We start from the raw sequence: 15748 nt of genomic DNA on the forward strand, positions 1-15748 counted from the left end.
GGATGAGCGCACTTTGACGCTCGCTATTATCAAGACGTATTCGGAAAGGCTGTTGCTAGAAGCCTTTGATCGGTGTGACGATGTGGATGTTGGGAGGTTTCTAAGTGTGATGCTGTCTTGAAGCTGCGCGAGGCTGAGAGAACAGTGGATTGAAGTGTGGCTGAATCTAGGGTGCGCCACATCTTAAATTCCCAAACAGGTGTGGGGCATGTGTTTGAAGCGAGGTTTGTGGCTAGTGAATGCCTGCTCTTCAACAATGGCTTTCCTATTCCAGAAGTTTAATAAACAACGGCTAAATAAACAAATTGAGAATTTGGTTGGAGGCTGTGAGTCCCAAAGAGGATGTTTCACAATACAGCACCAACATGCTGAGACCGCCTGTCGACCTCCCAAGCGCCGCATTTCATCTAAACGCTCTTACAACAAACTCCAAAGTGGGTCTCCAAATACGGCGACCTTCAAATACGTTATACGCGTATACTGTGAGCCGTCATGACAACGAAACCAAAGGGCTGAAGCCGTATTTCATGCGATAGGACGAGACACAGAGATGGACGCGTAATAAAGAGTCTCGGATGGCGGAGGATTCGCGGCTGCTCTCCACATTCATACGTGGGCGGCTGAATTACGCTTGTATGCTTGTCTAGCATCGTGGGGTTTATATACGACTGCGATGCCTTTTCAACAACAGAGATGAAGAGACCGTTTTCTTGCAAGAATACGCCCGCTTCCCGAGCTGGTCTTCTATTCCATTCCAAAGGCCGACGCCAACACAAGCCGCAGGACTCCAAACTTGACGACCCGAGCAGCGACAAACCAGCACCCAAACAAACCGGAACGACCACTCCAAGATGATGTCCAGAGTCAAAGACTTTTTCGGCAGCCACTGGTTCGACCCGCATTGGAAGACGAGAGTTCACATCGGCATGATGGTCCTCATTGTCGCTGTCATTGCCTTCACTGGTGCCCGTGTCGCCACGAAACCCAAAGGCACGCGGACCACACGGTCCGACACGCTGGGTATTACGATGGGATGAAGCCCGCTATATACGACCTGGAATAAATTGAGACTAACCATTTGCGAATAACAGGCCGTCAAGAGCATCGTTTTCCTCATCTACCAGTTGCTCACCGACAAGGTCGATCGGTTCAGGAAGTGGAGGAGCCTCAAGGCGTATGCGATCCTCAACACCATGGAGATTGTCTTCTGGTTCGTTGTGATCATTATAACTTTTATGGGAATCTCGAGGTTTTGTCAAGGTGCAAGCTGCGCCTTTGCGTGGTTTGTCGCCCTCAACGGCTTCTTGCTCATGTAAGTCTACGCTCCCCGCTGCAGACAAGAAACTGTATGCTGATATATACCCCTTGCAGGGCCACATCTTTCTGGGCAGCTGTCATCTGCTGGAAGGATCACAAGTACTTCAAGAGTACTGGTGTTGTTCGTGGGACGGCGCTCCCTACACACGCCATGAACAGCTCGGCGTACTCGTCGCAGTCGGCCATGAAATAGACGGATAAAACAGAAAGCTCACGCATACACAAAGAGGGATTGATATCGATCCTGAGCTTGGCATCAGGTCCAAAAGAACAAACACACAACACTGGAGTACGGCGTTCATTGGTCGACACGAATAAGGGATTCAACGAATAGAGGACAAGCGCTTGCCCTTCCTAATGCTTTATCGGCTTGTAGCTCGTATCGAGAGGATGAAGGGGAGGGGGGTTGTTCTTCAAGTTTGATAGATGTTAGAGGTTATTCAAGGACTCATGAGGGAACTGTAGTGCAACTAGGTGCACTTTGGTAGACTCGACATTAAATAGAGGCTGGTCCTACCCAACCAATGTCTCCGATTTCGTTCTTGTACCTAATGGAAAAGGATGCAAATAATACATGCAGCAATAACGAGACCTAATTAGCTGACATGCAGCCGCCGGCCTTCGAGTGGATTCCCTGTTCGAGTCTGTAGGGTATCTCGAGCATGTCACCATGGTCACCTAGACGATACTATGCCACTACGTTTGAATGAGGCCGCTTTAGCTGACAAGAAAGGGAGACAATGGGGCCTATAGACCCTTGTTATAATTATGGGAGGCCTAAAGATTGTCTTGTTGCTCAAGGCCCGGCTTTGATGCTGAAGTGGCTTGATTGCATGGTAGGCCACAATGTCACCCATGGGAAAGCAACGGGAATGAAGTTGTTCCTAAGCTGGAGGTTATTCTTTGGAAAACACGTCTAAATGCTGGCCTAACTCTGATGCAAGCTAATCCTTCTATCTATGATCTTAAGACTCTGGCATGACTGACTTGCCATGTATGCAGCTGTACAAGATTCTTATGACAATAATCCAATTGTGAACTTTCTGTCATCCTTTTCAAGCTCATCCTTGAGCCCCTTGAGCTCATTAATGTCCCATCCAGCCCAAACAAAGCGACCGCTCAGAAACTTGGCCTCCTCACTAGCCGCCCAAACTGAAAAGTCTCCAGCAAGGGTTACATCGTCAGGGACAAGCCCAAACGCATCAATGAAGCCTGCGATGGGCTTGGTCATGCCAGTGTCGGCAATTAGGCCTGGGTGGAACTGAATGACGGTCTTGTCCAGGTTCTCCTTGGCGTAGTACTCGAAGACCTTGTAGGCGGCAAGCTTGGATGCGCGGTAGCCTGAGAAACCTTCCATGTACTGCATGTACATTGCCTCGGTCGAGACGTGAATCACGGAGGCGTTGGGGGCCGCGAGGGGGGCAAAGGCTTGAAGGAGGTTGAAGTTTCCACGGACTGAAATGTCAAAGCCGAGCCACCAGTCGTCGGGATCCGAATCAGCAATGCTGTTCGTCTTGGGCATGTAGCCAGCGTTGGCCACTATAATATCGATGCTGCCCTTTGTCGACTCTGCAAATGACTGAACGGCCGAGAGAGTAGACTCGCGGTCTACAATATCGACGCGGTACGTCCAGACGGTAGTCTCCGGGTAGAGACTCTCGATTTCGGCCTTGTTCTCGAGGAGCGTCTTTTCTGTGCGGCCGAGGAGAGCCAAGTCGCTAATGCCGGACTTTGCAAAAGACTTTGCGATGGCAGCGCCGATGCCAGAACCGCCTCCGGTGATTAGAGCATTCTTGCCTTTGGTGGATAGCTCGGGGCGAGTCGGCGAGATGGTCGGGTAGGTGGTGTTGTGGACGGTCTTGATGGGAATGGGCGCCATATTTGTAGTGATGAGCTGAATCTTGACAAGATACTGAAATGTCGCTGGTTTGCTCTCAATTATTGTGTTCTCTGTCCATTCTCACCTGGACCTATTTGTATCGTGGTGATGAGGCCATCAGGACCCATAGATAGGAACATCTTGTTGATGCCAACCGAATCCTTCTGTTCGAATAACGTTGATTGAGGCCGAAATATCTCCATTTCAACGTTATCGCAGGATTGTGTTCCCTACGATCAACGTTATTGAGGCTTAAAGTCCTGATAATTCCACCTTATCTCCGTGGTTCACGGTCTGGCCCGTGGTGTTGTTAGTGCTCCCCCGGATTATTAATGCGCATAACGTTATCCCATGGAGACCACCACCAACAATAACGTTATTCCTCAACCACGACACTCCAACTTGCCAATGTCTCCTCATCTCTGAATCAACGAGCCAATTGCCCTGGAAATAACAACCTGGTACCTTTTCCCGATATTGCCTACAGCCGCAAATGTCTCCGTCGAGCAGCAGCAGAGACACCCCAGACGTGAGTGGGCCTTTACCTGTGATTACCAATCCGCCTGTTGAACAACGTTGAAGTCGTCTCTGATTCTTGGCCTTTTCAACTGACTTAAATACTCCATGATAGCCCAAGCGAGAGAGGAGTAGGATCGCTCAGCGCGAATATCGCAAGCGGCATGCGTCCAAGTTTTCCAGTCTCAAGGATGAGAATCGGAGGCTTCGGAATGCTCTCAAGAAGATTGATCGGATAGCTTCGCAGCGCGCACGCCATGATAGAGAGCTCCAGGCTGCGCTGGCAGAGGCGAGAGAAATTGCGGATATCGAGGATGATGATAGCAGCGCTCTGACACGGGTGCCCTCTCCATCACAAAGAACCATCACCCCTGCAAGACAAGCGTCAACAAGAGCCATGTTTAATGCTCAGCCGGCTTTCTTCAGCATCGCAAATGGAAACCACCTAAACGTGCAAGCTCTTGGACTGCCACAGCAAGTGTGGCTCGATACGGACCGTTTGGTGCGTATCTACGAGGCTCCCATGGATGCGGCGCAGTATCTCGGGGATAACCTCTATACCTTTGCAGGGGCGTTATACTGGGCCTGCACGAAGAATACGGTTTCTCTCTGGCAGGCGAAACAGTTGAGCTTGATGGGAAAGGTGGCGCGCACTGAGTCGAACCTTGACCGATTATTCAACCACTCCAAACATCTCAGCGATCATGACTTTTTAGTATCTATGGCGCTTGCAAGGTTAGAGTACCACCAAAAGGGGTACACTCACCTTCCGCCTACCGCAACCCAAGCGCAATGGGACCGGATCGTGCCAGATCTGTCCAAGAAGATTGAGCTGGACTATGCTGAAAGGGGGGAGACGCTGGAGTGGTGGAAGACGCCCCGTGAAGTCGAGGCGTTTGTGAAGCGCCACCTAGAACCCGAAGAAATCGTCGAGTTGCAGGCTCTGATTGAAGGCCGGGGAACAGGGGCTTCGCTTGCCAAGTATACGCCATTGGTTGAAGCGTTGGTGCAGAGTTTTGTGTGTTTTGGGGATGGACCGCGGTGGAACATCCTTTGGGTGTCGATGATGGTGGGAGGATGGCGTACACATCAAGAAGATGAGGCTCGGGCTCGGGCCCAGTCTCAGGCACAGACTGGGGAATAGTTGTTGGTTAGAAGAAAATGATATATAGCGTGCGTGTTTCTGGGAACCGAATTAGGTACTGGGCATTCCATTGTAAGTTATGGATAGGATGGCAGGGTCAGTAGCAGACCAAGATCGGATTAAGGGCGAAGAACCATGGCTTGGTCAAGTAGGAAGCATGTATCCGTCTGCATAAAACAACTCGGACACTTCGCCCAATAGTATTGCATACAAGAACAGATTGATTGGAGCGCTAGACAGCGTCAGCCCTACATACCCCAGACTCTGGGAATAACACTCCGCGGAGAAGCTGGTAGTCCGTCTCGGTACTCGATGCGCCGACCCATCTACCGAGACGATTATAAAAACCCCGATATGGGGCATCTTGATCGGAGAACCGCCGATAAAGGACCCTTGAGTGACACTCTACGGTGGTATGCATTTCAGATACTGCAGTCTTGATTCGAAGGCGATGACGCCACTGCATCTTTTGATGGTGCTACTACGGGTATAACGTCCATGGCAGAATGGGGATTGCAGATGACGACATCAATTATGCGTGTTAACCCGTTGGATAGCTTCTGAGAAGCAATACGACGCGGGGTTGTATGTAGCCAAGATGACACATCAATGGGATCTGCCCGAAATAGGAGCAAATGGCTGACTTCAAATAGAGGCCATCCCTTGCCATATGTTGGTTGATCTGTAACGATTCAAGGCAAACTACGCGGATCAATCACTCTTCTACAACATGGCAGCAGCAGTTCAACCTCCTCTTACTACCGGCCCCCCAGGCCAGCCGGATATTGGATACACTCCCAACCTCGACAAGTATCTCGCTCGAGTCAAGAGACGTCAAGAGACTGAAAAGTTTGAGACGACTTTGCCTGAGGGGTTTCCTAAAGAGCTCGTCTCGGACCTCGTGTGGGATGGCAAGGACTTGGCGGCCAAGTATGACTGGAATTACCACTTGACAGAGGCTGATATTGAGGAGATTGATGAGGCTCTCAAGAACTTCAAATGTAAGTTGACTTGAGATTTTTGAGAGGGTTAGTGATGAGTTGAACGTTTAGCTCTCAACCTTCCCCTGGGATACATCAGCCAAAAGACATTTGTCTTGCCAAAGCTACATGACAAGCTTCGTGCCATCTCGAAGGAGATTCACCAGGGCCACGGCTTCAAGGTAGTCCGAGGCGTTCCCGTGGACAAATACACCCGAGAAGAAAACATCACCGTCTACGCCGGAATCTCATCCCACATCGCCCCCATCCGCGGTCGTCAGGACCACCAGTACGAGGGCAAGCGGGCAGACGTGGCCGTCGCTCACATAAAGGACATTACCCAAGAGATTGACGCCCATAGGATCGGTGCTCCTGCGTACACGACTGAGAAGCAGGTGTTTCACACTGACTCGGGTGATGTGATTGCTCTATTTGCTCTTGGGGAGGCCGAGGAGGGTGGTCAGAGTTACCTGTCGAGCAGCTGGAATGTTTATAACCAGCTTGCCAAGACGAGACCTGATCTCATCCACACGTTGACTGAGCAGTGGGTGTCTGAGGAGTAAGTTGCCTGCTGATTACTACTCAAGAGAGCAGGTAATGACCGCGAGTCTAGGTTCGGCAAGGTTGGAAAGCGGTTCGAGCTGCGTCCGCTTTTGTACCACCAACCTGCGACAGAGCAAGACCCGGAGCGTCTGATCATCCAGTACGCTCGTCGTCGGTACACGGGGTACTGGAGCCTCCCTCGATCTTCTGATATTCCTCCTATTAGTGAAGCTCAGGCAGAGGCTCTAGATGCTCTTCATTTCCTTGCTGAGAAGCATGCAGTTTCGCTGGACTTTCACAAGTGAGAAGAAATTGTTCCCCTACACGTTGGCAGAAACTTACATGATATAGGGGCGACATTCAATACGTCAACAATTTGAGCATTTTCCACGCCCGAGGAGGATTCAAGGATTCTCCCGAGAAGCAGTAAGTGAACATTTTTCTCCAGAATGTGAACCACAGGCTCACCAGAACACCGGCGACATCTCGTCCGTCTATGGCTCCGAGACCCCGAGTTTGCATGGAAGACCCCAGACGCCCTCCGTCGCAGATGGGACAACGTCTACGAAGGAATCGAAGAGGAAAAGACGGTGTTCCCGTTGGAGCCGTTTGTGAGGAGTGCTAGTGACGCCAACAAGTTCAAGGCGGAGAAGAGAGTGGACGGCTAGGTCATCCATCCACCAGTCATACAAGACTATATGGTCGTAATGAATCCCTCTGTTCAAAAGGACTAATAAATTCCTTGGCTGTTAATGGTGAATCTCTTTTGGTGGTGATGACCGGAGTCGGGCCGCCCCCGACTATTTCCGGGTGGGATACCCGGTGTAGATCTTCATGGCATCAGCTTGAGGATTATGGCGACATGAGTTTAGTGGCTTGTCTCTTGATCGAGTATAAACTTGGGAAAATGGTTAGCGACTAGTTGCCGAGAGCTCAAAAGTTTGCACAAGAGAGGTGCAGCTGCATAAAGAGAAACTAGGCCATGGCATGTTCTCACTCAAAGAAGTGTGAGTATGTACCCGATTAATAGTGCCGTCTTATCACAAGAACGTCTGCGCAGGGAAAAAAAAGAGCAATCTCAAGTTCAATTGATAGCTGGAAGACGCGCCAAGTGGAACAAGTTGACTTGCCTCACGGGACAACTCCGAACCAGGCAGTTTCTGGAACCATGTAACACGAAGCCAACTGTGAACCAGTCCCTCAGATTTAAGCTATTAGTTCAGGAACAATTAATGCTTTCTGAGGTGAAATTGTACTGTCTGAACTTCGCTTTGAGAAATCGGGGTCGATGCTGACGTACTTAAATGGCACATTATGCCAGCGAGGAGACATACCAATATGTCTTCTCGACAGGTAAATAGTCGACATGTAGGTTCGCCTGTATCCGTAAAAGATAGGAGAAGACATATCTGCCTATGTCGTTATTGTCCTAACTATAGGGTGCGCGATATCGCAAAGCCGTAGGGTATGTTTCATGAGTGCTCCCAATGCCTGGCCGTGGTCTCTACTTTCATCACTCTAGGTCCATAGTTATCGTTGAACACAAGTACATAAAACACCAATCGAGTTAGCAAGGATCGTAAAGCGCCCAGACTCCCTGATACAGGTCCTCGACGCCAATGGAACATGGTATCTCACACCAATAGTGCCACCGGTTCCGCAATCGACCCCTGTTAAGTCATGTTTCATGTCATGCTGGTGACAGGGTCACAACCTGGCCGATATATAAGAAAACCATGTCAACCTATAGCGCGTGAGCGGAGTCTCGTGTCAAAGCGGGAGGTTGAGATCAGACCAGCCCCCGACGTGCATGTCTCTTGCTTCCCCGCCACCAACAAGGTCCAGCTGCTGCAGGAGCTATCTTCCTTGGCTTTTCAAGCTACCCGGACTGGGGGCTGATTGTGAGCTTCTGACTGGTCTATGAAAAACATCAGTTGCGGTGATAATGGCGATACGTCCTTTCCCATGAGTTGTGGTACTCCATTCAACTGCAAACCGTTAGAACGTAGGCATTTAAGCCAGCGATGTGACGTTGTGTCTTTGGCAAAACTGTTGTTGGATGATACAAGGGATTCACTTATAGAAAACAGTCACGAGTATGTTTGGTGAGACGGGCTGTAATCTCTGAAGAAAAGACATAGTTTAACAACTGGACACGGCTAACTATTGCAAAAAATCATAAATCATAACAAGCAAACCCAATCTTGGACAACCAAAGCTTTACAATTTGCCATTGATTTCAATGAAGATGGTATTGGATGCCTGGTTTCGAGATACCCAGTTATAGGCACTCTCAACCATGACAGTCACCAGCCAGCACAGATAGCCCCTCACATGCTACACCCCTCGACTGCTTAAGCCTGGGTAATCAGGTAGCGAGTGGGAGGAGGAGCAAGGGACTTGGGAGCCCTTCCAGAGCCTGAAGCGAGGATGGACTTGGGAGCGCTGCGGGTCGAGGGCAGGCGACCAACTGAAGGGACAGGGGCAGACTTGGGAGCCTCTGCGACGGTCGGGGCGAGAGCAGCAACCAGGGCCTTGACCACGATGGGGGCCAATGTGATGATAGGAAGAGCAGCGGCTTCAGGGCGGGAAGCCGGGAGCGGGATAGGACCCGCGGACGGAGCTGCGGCCACTTCGGGGCTTCGGACCACGGTCGGGGCCGAGTTCACGGCCGGCTGAGGAGCAATCTCGGGCTGGGCGGCCACTTCGGGGGCTGGGAGGACAGCAGGTCGAGGTCGCACCGCAGGGGTTGGCTGGATGGCAGGCAGAGGAGCGGCCTTTGGATGGGAACGAACGGTAGGCACAGCGGCGATGGCCGGGACACGAGCAGCCTTCGGGGTCTTGGCGACCGAGGGGACAAGAGCAAGGCTTGGGGAGGAGCGAACTCTGGGGACCTTTGCAACATCGGGAGTTGACCGGACCTTGGGAGCGTTGACAACGGCCGGAGTCGCGCGGACAAGAGGAGCATTGGCAACCTCCGGAGTGGCCTCGACTTCAGGAGTAGCCTCAACCTTAGGAGTGGCCTCGACGGCTGGCGCCTTTGCAACATCGGGCGTGGCTTCAACAGCAGGGGCCTCGAGGGTCTGCGAGACTTGTCGAGAGCGAGGAGCCGGGAGATCGGTCCTCGAGACTTGACGGGACCGGGGAGTTGGGCCGCCGACTCGGGAGACTTGTCGGGACCGAGGCGAGGGCATCACCAACGGGCTCTCGGGGATGGCCGGGAGGATACGGGCCGGAGTCTCAGGGCTACCAGGCGCCGGAGTAACAGGAACATCCTTAACAGCAGCCTTGACAGGGTCTCCGGCAGGTGCCTCTGGGCTCTCGGGGGCCGTAGGTGTCACAGGCCGATTGAGCGTAGCGTTAGAACCCTGCCTACGCAGCGAAGCGTTGGAGCCCCGGCGTCCGAGAGTCGGGGTCGTGGGACGGCGGCCCAGGGTGGGTGTCGTCGGGCGACGGGTCGGGGTGCCGGGCCGGTCGGGCTGGGGCTTGCGGATGGGACTCGTACGGCGGTTCGAGGCCATTGTGCCCATGGCGTAGCGAGGGGAATCAGGGGCGTCCTCCATTGTTGCTAGTTAAAATGAAAGAGAACTAAAAAATCACAAGAGGCAAGGAAAAAGACGGTCCAGTTGATGCAGACAGGTTAGGAGAAGGGACGAAGATAACTCCCAGCTACCGAAACAAAGAAGAGAAAGAGGAAGAGGAAAGTTTGAGTTATGAGTTATTGCGGCATATATACCTCTCTTTTTTCTTTTCCTTCACAGCTCACGGCCTCTTGCTGCAAGTTGCCGCCCTCAGCTCCAATGTGATGCATGTCTCTGCTTGCACAACAGCCTAGATCCCTGTGTTCAGGGGCAAGCAAGCGGAGGCTGCCGCTCACAGAGACATATATGAAGCAAGTATACGGAGTACATACGAAGCGGGAATGCCCGGGCATGCAAGGCAATTGCCTTGTTTCCCCACAGAGTGTCTCATTATTCGTCAAAGCTGAAGCGCGCGTTACACGCAGCTTTCCAAAACTTCCTAGCTCCCGAACAACGATGACGTGCATACTTAGTGTTGAAGACGGGGAGATCCTTGTAGACGGCGGGGAGAGCTTCGATGAGGTGGCATTTGTAGAAAGGGTCGGCCGAGGAAGAAGACGGTCAAAGGAAGATCTAGATGCGTGTCAATTGACCAGCCATGACAACAGACAAGGCACCTCGTGCATTCGTCACACCAAGTCCTGCAAGGCCATACCCAGGAGGATACGACAACTTCAGCTCGGACGCCACGAGGCCCACGGACCCGAGGAATGCCGATTGACTCGGCATTTATTCAAGGCCTCAAAGATGTGTGTGTGTAAAAAGCAAGTATCCGATGAGCAAGACATTTCGCCCCTCTAGAAAAACATGCCATCCTTTGATGAGCCATTGCCCTCTTGATGGATATTCTGAGATTGCGGCATCTCACTTTAATATCAGATATAGCGTGATTTTCGACTGGATTTGCTTTGTTTTGTATTCACCTGTTCTAGAGGCTTGCTTTTTGGGGTATGCAGGACACGATCCGAGTTCCAGAAGCTCACGATGATTCGATTTTTTATTGTCCTCGTGTAAGTTGAGTCAATATTTACACTCAAGGAAAAGACCAATCATAGCATCTCGATTCTAGTCGTGTATTATTTCTCTACCGTCTATGTCAACACCATGACCTTACTTCGTCTTGCCTTCCTTACCCACCCTCCTATTCTTATCCGGCACTGTATATCCCCTCTCCCTTTCTAGTCTATGCCTCTCCCAAAAGTCACTCACTTCCTCTCCTAACCCCGTCTTCCTCCCCCAAGACTCTTTATCCTGACTCTGTCCCTGTGTTCCTCTTCCCTTCTGTGGGATGAGTCTCACTGCTGCCCTCACCGCTGGATCTCCAAACTTGGTCCACAGTCTCAAGGTGGCGCGGATCATCCACTTGATGAGGCGTCGGGCATTGGTGCTCCAAGCTGCGATGAGTGAGAGCGTAATGAGAGCCAAGCTTGAGGGTAACGATATAGCCCCGATGGTCTTGAGTGGGAGATTATTCTCTCCACCCCATTCCTGCGTGTTCATACCAAACAAACCAGTAAAGAAAGTCAGCGGTAAGAAAATGACAGTAAAAGTCGTGAAAATCATGACACTCCGACTCTGCGCACTCGCAAGATCAGCATGCAACCTGCTAAGCCGCACCTCATCAACCTGCGCCTGACGCTGCACCATCTGAAGCAGCTTATCATAGTCATTCCTCGTATTCCGCACCCGCTGTATCATCTCCTGAGCTTGATGCGCATACTCGGACAACCTCTTGAGTGCTTCACTAAGAAAAACCCTCCCGTTCGTCGTCCGTTCGCGTATCTCGGGACGAGCGAATGTTGAGAGCATGGAGCTTACGACCTTGGACTGACGTTCGAAGAGGTGGAGGAGAATGAGGAGTTCATCTTCAATGTCTCGGAGTTCTAAGAGTGCCGATGTGTTATCGCGGTTCTCTTCTTCTGCTCGTCGACCTTCAGCCTTGTGTCGTGCTCTGATTGAACGGGCTTTGTTCTCTACAGGCTCGTATGCGACGGCTTTGTCTCTGAAGCCTTCGGCCCGGAAGGTTTTGAGTGATGATGTGAGTTTCTCAGTCTAATTGTTTGTTAGCATAGCTCAAGTAATTGTCGTGTATGTACTCACAAGGACACTGATTGCCTCTTCAAAGATGCGGAATACTTCTAGGTCAGGATGTGATGACCTGTCAAGAAGCACAGTGACTGCATGCAACACCGCCAATGCGGCAAGATCTAGAGCATTCTCGCATTGCCTCGTAAGATCCACGTTGACCTCGTTAAAGATGCTGTCCCTGAGATCGGCTTGCTGATACAGGGGCCCCTCAATAGCATCGCCTTCTCTCTTGGGGAAGAATGAAAGCAGTGTATCTAACTGGTTAGTCCCTAGTTCATCAAGTAATAGATTGCACTTACGAGAATCAATCGCCCACAGCCAAATCTGATCCACCATGAGCACATTCCCATTGAGAATCACATCCTCTGGATCCTCCTCATTCTCCCCATCTTGACTGCTCGCCTTGGACTTTCGACTGCCGCTACCAGCACTACTATCCGATACTTGCCCCTGCAGCCCAGGTCCCAGACCAGGAAGACAGGTTCGCTCCTTTGTCAGCTTGTACAGCATTTGATCATCGTCCCTTGACCGTGTATCTCGAAGTGAAGGGTATCCATACTGGTCCAGCGTTCGTCGTGTGTTAAGCGGCGGGTCATGGCCTAGGAACTCCCAAATCACCTGTGTCTCGAGCGAGTCTGACTTGGCGACGGATTCAGGAACTGGACGAGCTCTTCCGTGATTTAGACGTTCGAGAATGAGTTCACGTCGACGGATGAGCCTCTTGTAGGTGTCAAAGTGCAGATACGGTAGGAAGAGACAGGTATAGATGCCCCCATCAGGCTTCGGTGACAACGATGTTGATCCCTTGGAGGAACGACCTCGAGGAGACACTGCTATTGTCAGATAACTGAGGAACATAAATTCAAGGGAACTTACTGTGACGCGGAGCCGAGAAGTAGCATCCTGGCTTCGCAAAATAAGCATAATGTTGCGAATGTCGTCCACGCGTATGCCTCGTCGCCCAAAAGTCGGAGCTGAACAAAGGCGTGAAGCTGCGATTGTACGAGACCTGCAGCGTCTCAAACACTTTCTATCCAAGAATCAGCAGCCATCACATTAACATGGCATTTAGTCTCACCGTGACCCAGCTCGGGTTATTGTACGCCAGATGAATCCACACAAACTTTCGAGCATCAACCTCTGGCTTTGTGAACGCAACCGGTACCTCATCAACGACCACCGTCTCGCTTGCTCTTCGCTCTCCATTCTTTGCAACCTTGCGGATAGCAATGACAGCTTCTGGAAGTCGCGGCGATCCTTCAAGTCCTCCGTCGTCATCTTCGCTAAAGTTGGGCTCGATGGTGCTTCGACTGCGCTGCGAAAAGGGCGGAAAGTCGCGATACTCGTACTGAGAAACTTGACTTCCCATGCTGAGAGATCGACTGAGCGATCTGCCCATCCTTCCGCGCGGAGGAGGTGAGAGACGATCCACGGCGAGGTCCTGGTCAAAGTTTGCGCGGATCAAGGGCGAAGGACGACGCATTGGAGTTGAATAGTGTGTTGGTGGTGATGTCGCGCGTGATGGAGGTGTAAGCGGACCTCCTGGTAGCCGTTGAGGAGCTGACTCTGTTCGTGGCCTTGGCTCGGCGTCCACTGGTCGTATAATGGGCGAAGCTGGGGGAGACATTTGATATGCTCCCTCTTGGTTGTTAATCCCTAGGGGATTCCTGGCTGCTTCCCCAGAAACGACATTGTTGCTCTCCCTTCTCTCGCTGTCTGGAATAAGCGATGTTCTCCCCCTTGCTCTGAGGAACCTCCCCTCCTCAACACTCTCGACTTCATTCAACCGATCAGCCAGACACTCTTCAGGTCCCTTTTTGAGAAACTCCCTCAGGGGTAGCCTGGTTGACCACGCCCTGATGGTTGCCACTTCCAAGGGCCCAACAGGATCCTCAAAGAAGCCGTGTACTTCGATATTCACCTTTTGCTCCAGGTCTAGCGCCCAGTGGCCGTCCTCGCTCGAGTACTCGTCAGCACGCTCAATTAGAGCCGACAGCTGTTTCAAGAACAAACGCAATGTGTGCACATTGTGTCTACCAAACGAGGCAATATTGGCATGATCGCTCTGCAGTGGGAGAATCGTTTCCTGGCGCATGCCGAGGATGGCCGACTTGATGGACGTCAGGGGCGCCGTAAAATAAACATCTCCCGATCCGCTGCCTGAAAGCCTCGAGTCGATGGTCTCGTATAGCGTCCAGATGCGGAAGTCGTGAGAAATACATTTGAAGTCATCGTCAAGACGTAGAAGTAAGCTGTTTCCAACGCGGAGCTCGTCGGTGACTGAAGTCGGTATGGGAGACGAAAGCTGAAGAAGGGTTTGGATGCTGGACACCAAGCTGGGCATGGCAAAGTAGCTTGACCCTTGATGAGGAGTTCCTGTATACTGTTAGAGGATGTCTATAGCTCCTTGTCAAATGACTTGGACAATGTTTGTAACTCCTCGTCAAGATGAACGACTTACCAAAGAATGCAACGCCATAACATTGCCGAAAGATGCCCTCATACTTGGGATTCTTGCTCGCCTTCACCAAAACCATCTTGACAATAACCCCCCCAACACTGTGTCCGACAAAAACAACCGGCCTATTCTGATCCTCTCTCGTCCTCAACCTCTCCAACTCCTCCAGCAGTGCATCAGCCAGTGAACTCAGCGTAGCACCCTCCTCAGCAGGCGGATGTTCATACAGCAATATCCTCGCACGGTCAGCTTCTCTCCGGATCCCCTGTCGAACCCATGATGGAGCTGGTCGGTCTTGGTCGGGATTTGCAGAGCCTTCGGCGTCGCGCATGGACAGGGCGCCAAAGTAGCGACCCATGAGACCGTCGCGGTTCCACGTCCGGAGGGGATCACCACCTGGACAAGGAACAGTGACGATGTCGACGGTAGTTTGGTCATGAGTGAGTTCTCCTTCAGGATCCAAAATGAATTTTCCCCTTTCAGGCTTCGGAAGCAAAGGAAGTTTCCCCTCCTTCTTCTCCTCTGGCTTCTCCTCCTCTGGCTTCTCCTCCTGCTTCTGCTCTTGTTCCTCCCCTTTCACTTCCGTCTCTGCATCCGCCTCCACAGCCGTCTCATCGCTACTCTCCTTCTTCTTCCCAAGAGTATACTCATCCAGCGGCGGCAGCGGACTTGGCGGACTTCCCGGGTTGACGCTGATAGAGTCCCTGTCGTTGCTCAGCTCAGGCGACGCCTGCAAACCGCCTGGGGCCATGGCGGTAGAGGCCCTGTAATTCTCCTGCCGCTGCTGTCTGGGGATTGTTGTTCGCGGGTTGACTTGAGACATGGGAAAACGCCGCTCAGTCTGTGTTTGAGAAAAGATGAAATCTCAGACGTTTGTTCCATTTCCCATGGAAAAATAATAAAAAGCTCTCGTATTCTTTCATGGGTCGTCAGCTAAAAGCATCATCATGTGCAAGTCACATTCTCACCAAGGCACATCACCTAGCCCACCACGACCGCCCTCACGAGCTTCACCTTCTGCCTGCACCTTGCGACTCCGCCTCTCCCCCGTGACAAGAGCCCCATCCTTGAAAATAGAAAATGCGCGATGTCTCCTTGAAATGCTGATGGGCTCAAGTTATCGACCGTGGCTGACTTGTTACTCTGTTAGTGCGTGAGCTAATATCTGAGACAGGACCTCATCGTGACTGTGGCACATGAACATCACCCACCACCACCATCTCCGCGTCTGCCTAATATCGT

The 15748-nt window shown here is 51.7% G+C and overlaps 6 protein-coding genes across 6 annotated transcripts; 3 read left to right on the plus strand and 3 right to left on the minus strand.

Moving 5' to 3' along the window:
• Nucleotides 1–851: 851 nt before the first annotated feature.
• Nucleotides 852–1510, plus strand: LRP88_03657 (uncharacterized protein; the record flags this gene model as incomplete). The annotated part of the gene is made up of 3 exons (XM_083240270.1): nucleotides 852–971; nucleotides 1092–1312; nucleotides 1372–1510. 3 exons carry the CDS (start codon nucleotides 852–854, stop codon nucleotides 1508–1510), a joined length of 480 nt encoding a protein of 159 aa, XP_083103560.1.
• An 822-nt stretch (nucleotides 1511–2332) lies between these two features.
• LRP88_03658 (uncharacterized protein) lies at nucleotides 2333–3196 on the minus strand (the record flags this gene model as incomplete). The annotated part of the gene is made up of 1 exon (XM_083240271.1): nucleotides 2333–3196. The coding sequence occupies one exon, from the start codon at nucleotides 3194–3196 to the stop codon at nucleotides 2333–2335; it is 864 nt and encodes a 287-aa protein (XP_083103561.1).
• A 493-nt stretch (nucleotides 3197–3689) lies between these two features.
• LRP88_03659 (uncharacterized protein) lies at nucleotides 3690–4856 on the plus strand (the record flags this gene model as incomplete). The annotated part of the gene is made up of 2 exons (XM_083240272.1): nucleotides 3690–3725; nucleotides 3828–4856. The coding sequence occupies 2 exons, from the start codon at nucleotides 3690–3692 to the stop codon at nucleotides 4854–4856; spliced, it is 1065 nt and encodes a 354-aa protein (XP_083103562.1).
• Nucleotides 4857–5586: 730 nt separating this feature from the next.
• On the plus strand, nucleotides 5587–7047 carry LRP88_03660 (TauD/TfdA family dioxygenase; the record flags this gene model as incomplete). The annotated part of the gene is made up of 5 exons (XM_083240273.1): nucleotides 5587–5857; nucleotides 5909–6395; nucleotides 6450–6680; nucleotides 6731–6805; nucleotides 6930–7047. The coding sequence occupies 5 exons, from the start codon at nucleotides 5587–5589 to the stop codon at nucleotides 7045–7047; spliced, it is 1182 nt and encodes a 393-aa protein (XP_083103563.1).
• Nucleotides 7048–8733: 1686 nt separating this feature from the next.
• LRP88_03661 (uncharacterized protein) lies at nucleotides 8734–9942 on the minus strand (the record flags this gene model as incomplete). Its single annotated transcript, XM_083240274.1, has 1 exon — nucleotides 8734–9942. One exon carries the CDS (start codon nucleotides 9940–9942, stop codon nucleotides 8734–8736), a length of 1209 nt encoding a protein of 402 aa, XP_083103564.1.
• A 1684-nt stretch (nucleotides 9943–11626) lies between these two features.
• Nucleotides 11627–15257, minus strand: LRP88_03662 (uncharacterized protein; the record flags this gene model as incomplete). The annotated part of the gene is made up of 7 exons (XM_083240275.1): nucleotides 11627–11649; nucleotides 11706–12012; nucleotides 12061–12269; nucleotides 12348–12878; nucleotides 12931–13078; nucleotides 13127–14424; nucleotides 14510–15257. The coding sequence occupies 7 exons, from the start codon at nucleotides 15255–15257 to the stop codon at nucleotides 11627–11629; spliced, it is 3264 nt and encodes a 1087-aa protein (XP_083103565.1).
• Between the last annotated feature and the right edge of the window lie 491 nt (nucleotides 15258–15748).

This window comes from Fusarium phalaenopsidis (assembly GCF_050370095.1).
Source record: "Fusarium phalaenopsidis strain FUZ10S chromosome Unknown contig_32288, whole genome shotgun sequence".
NCBI classification, from domain to species: domain Eukaryota; kingdom Fungi; phylum Ascomycota; class Sordariomycetes; order Hypocreales; family Nectriaceae; genus Fusarium; species Fusarium phalaenopsidis.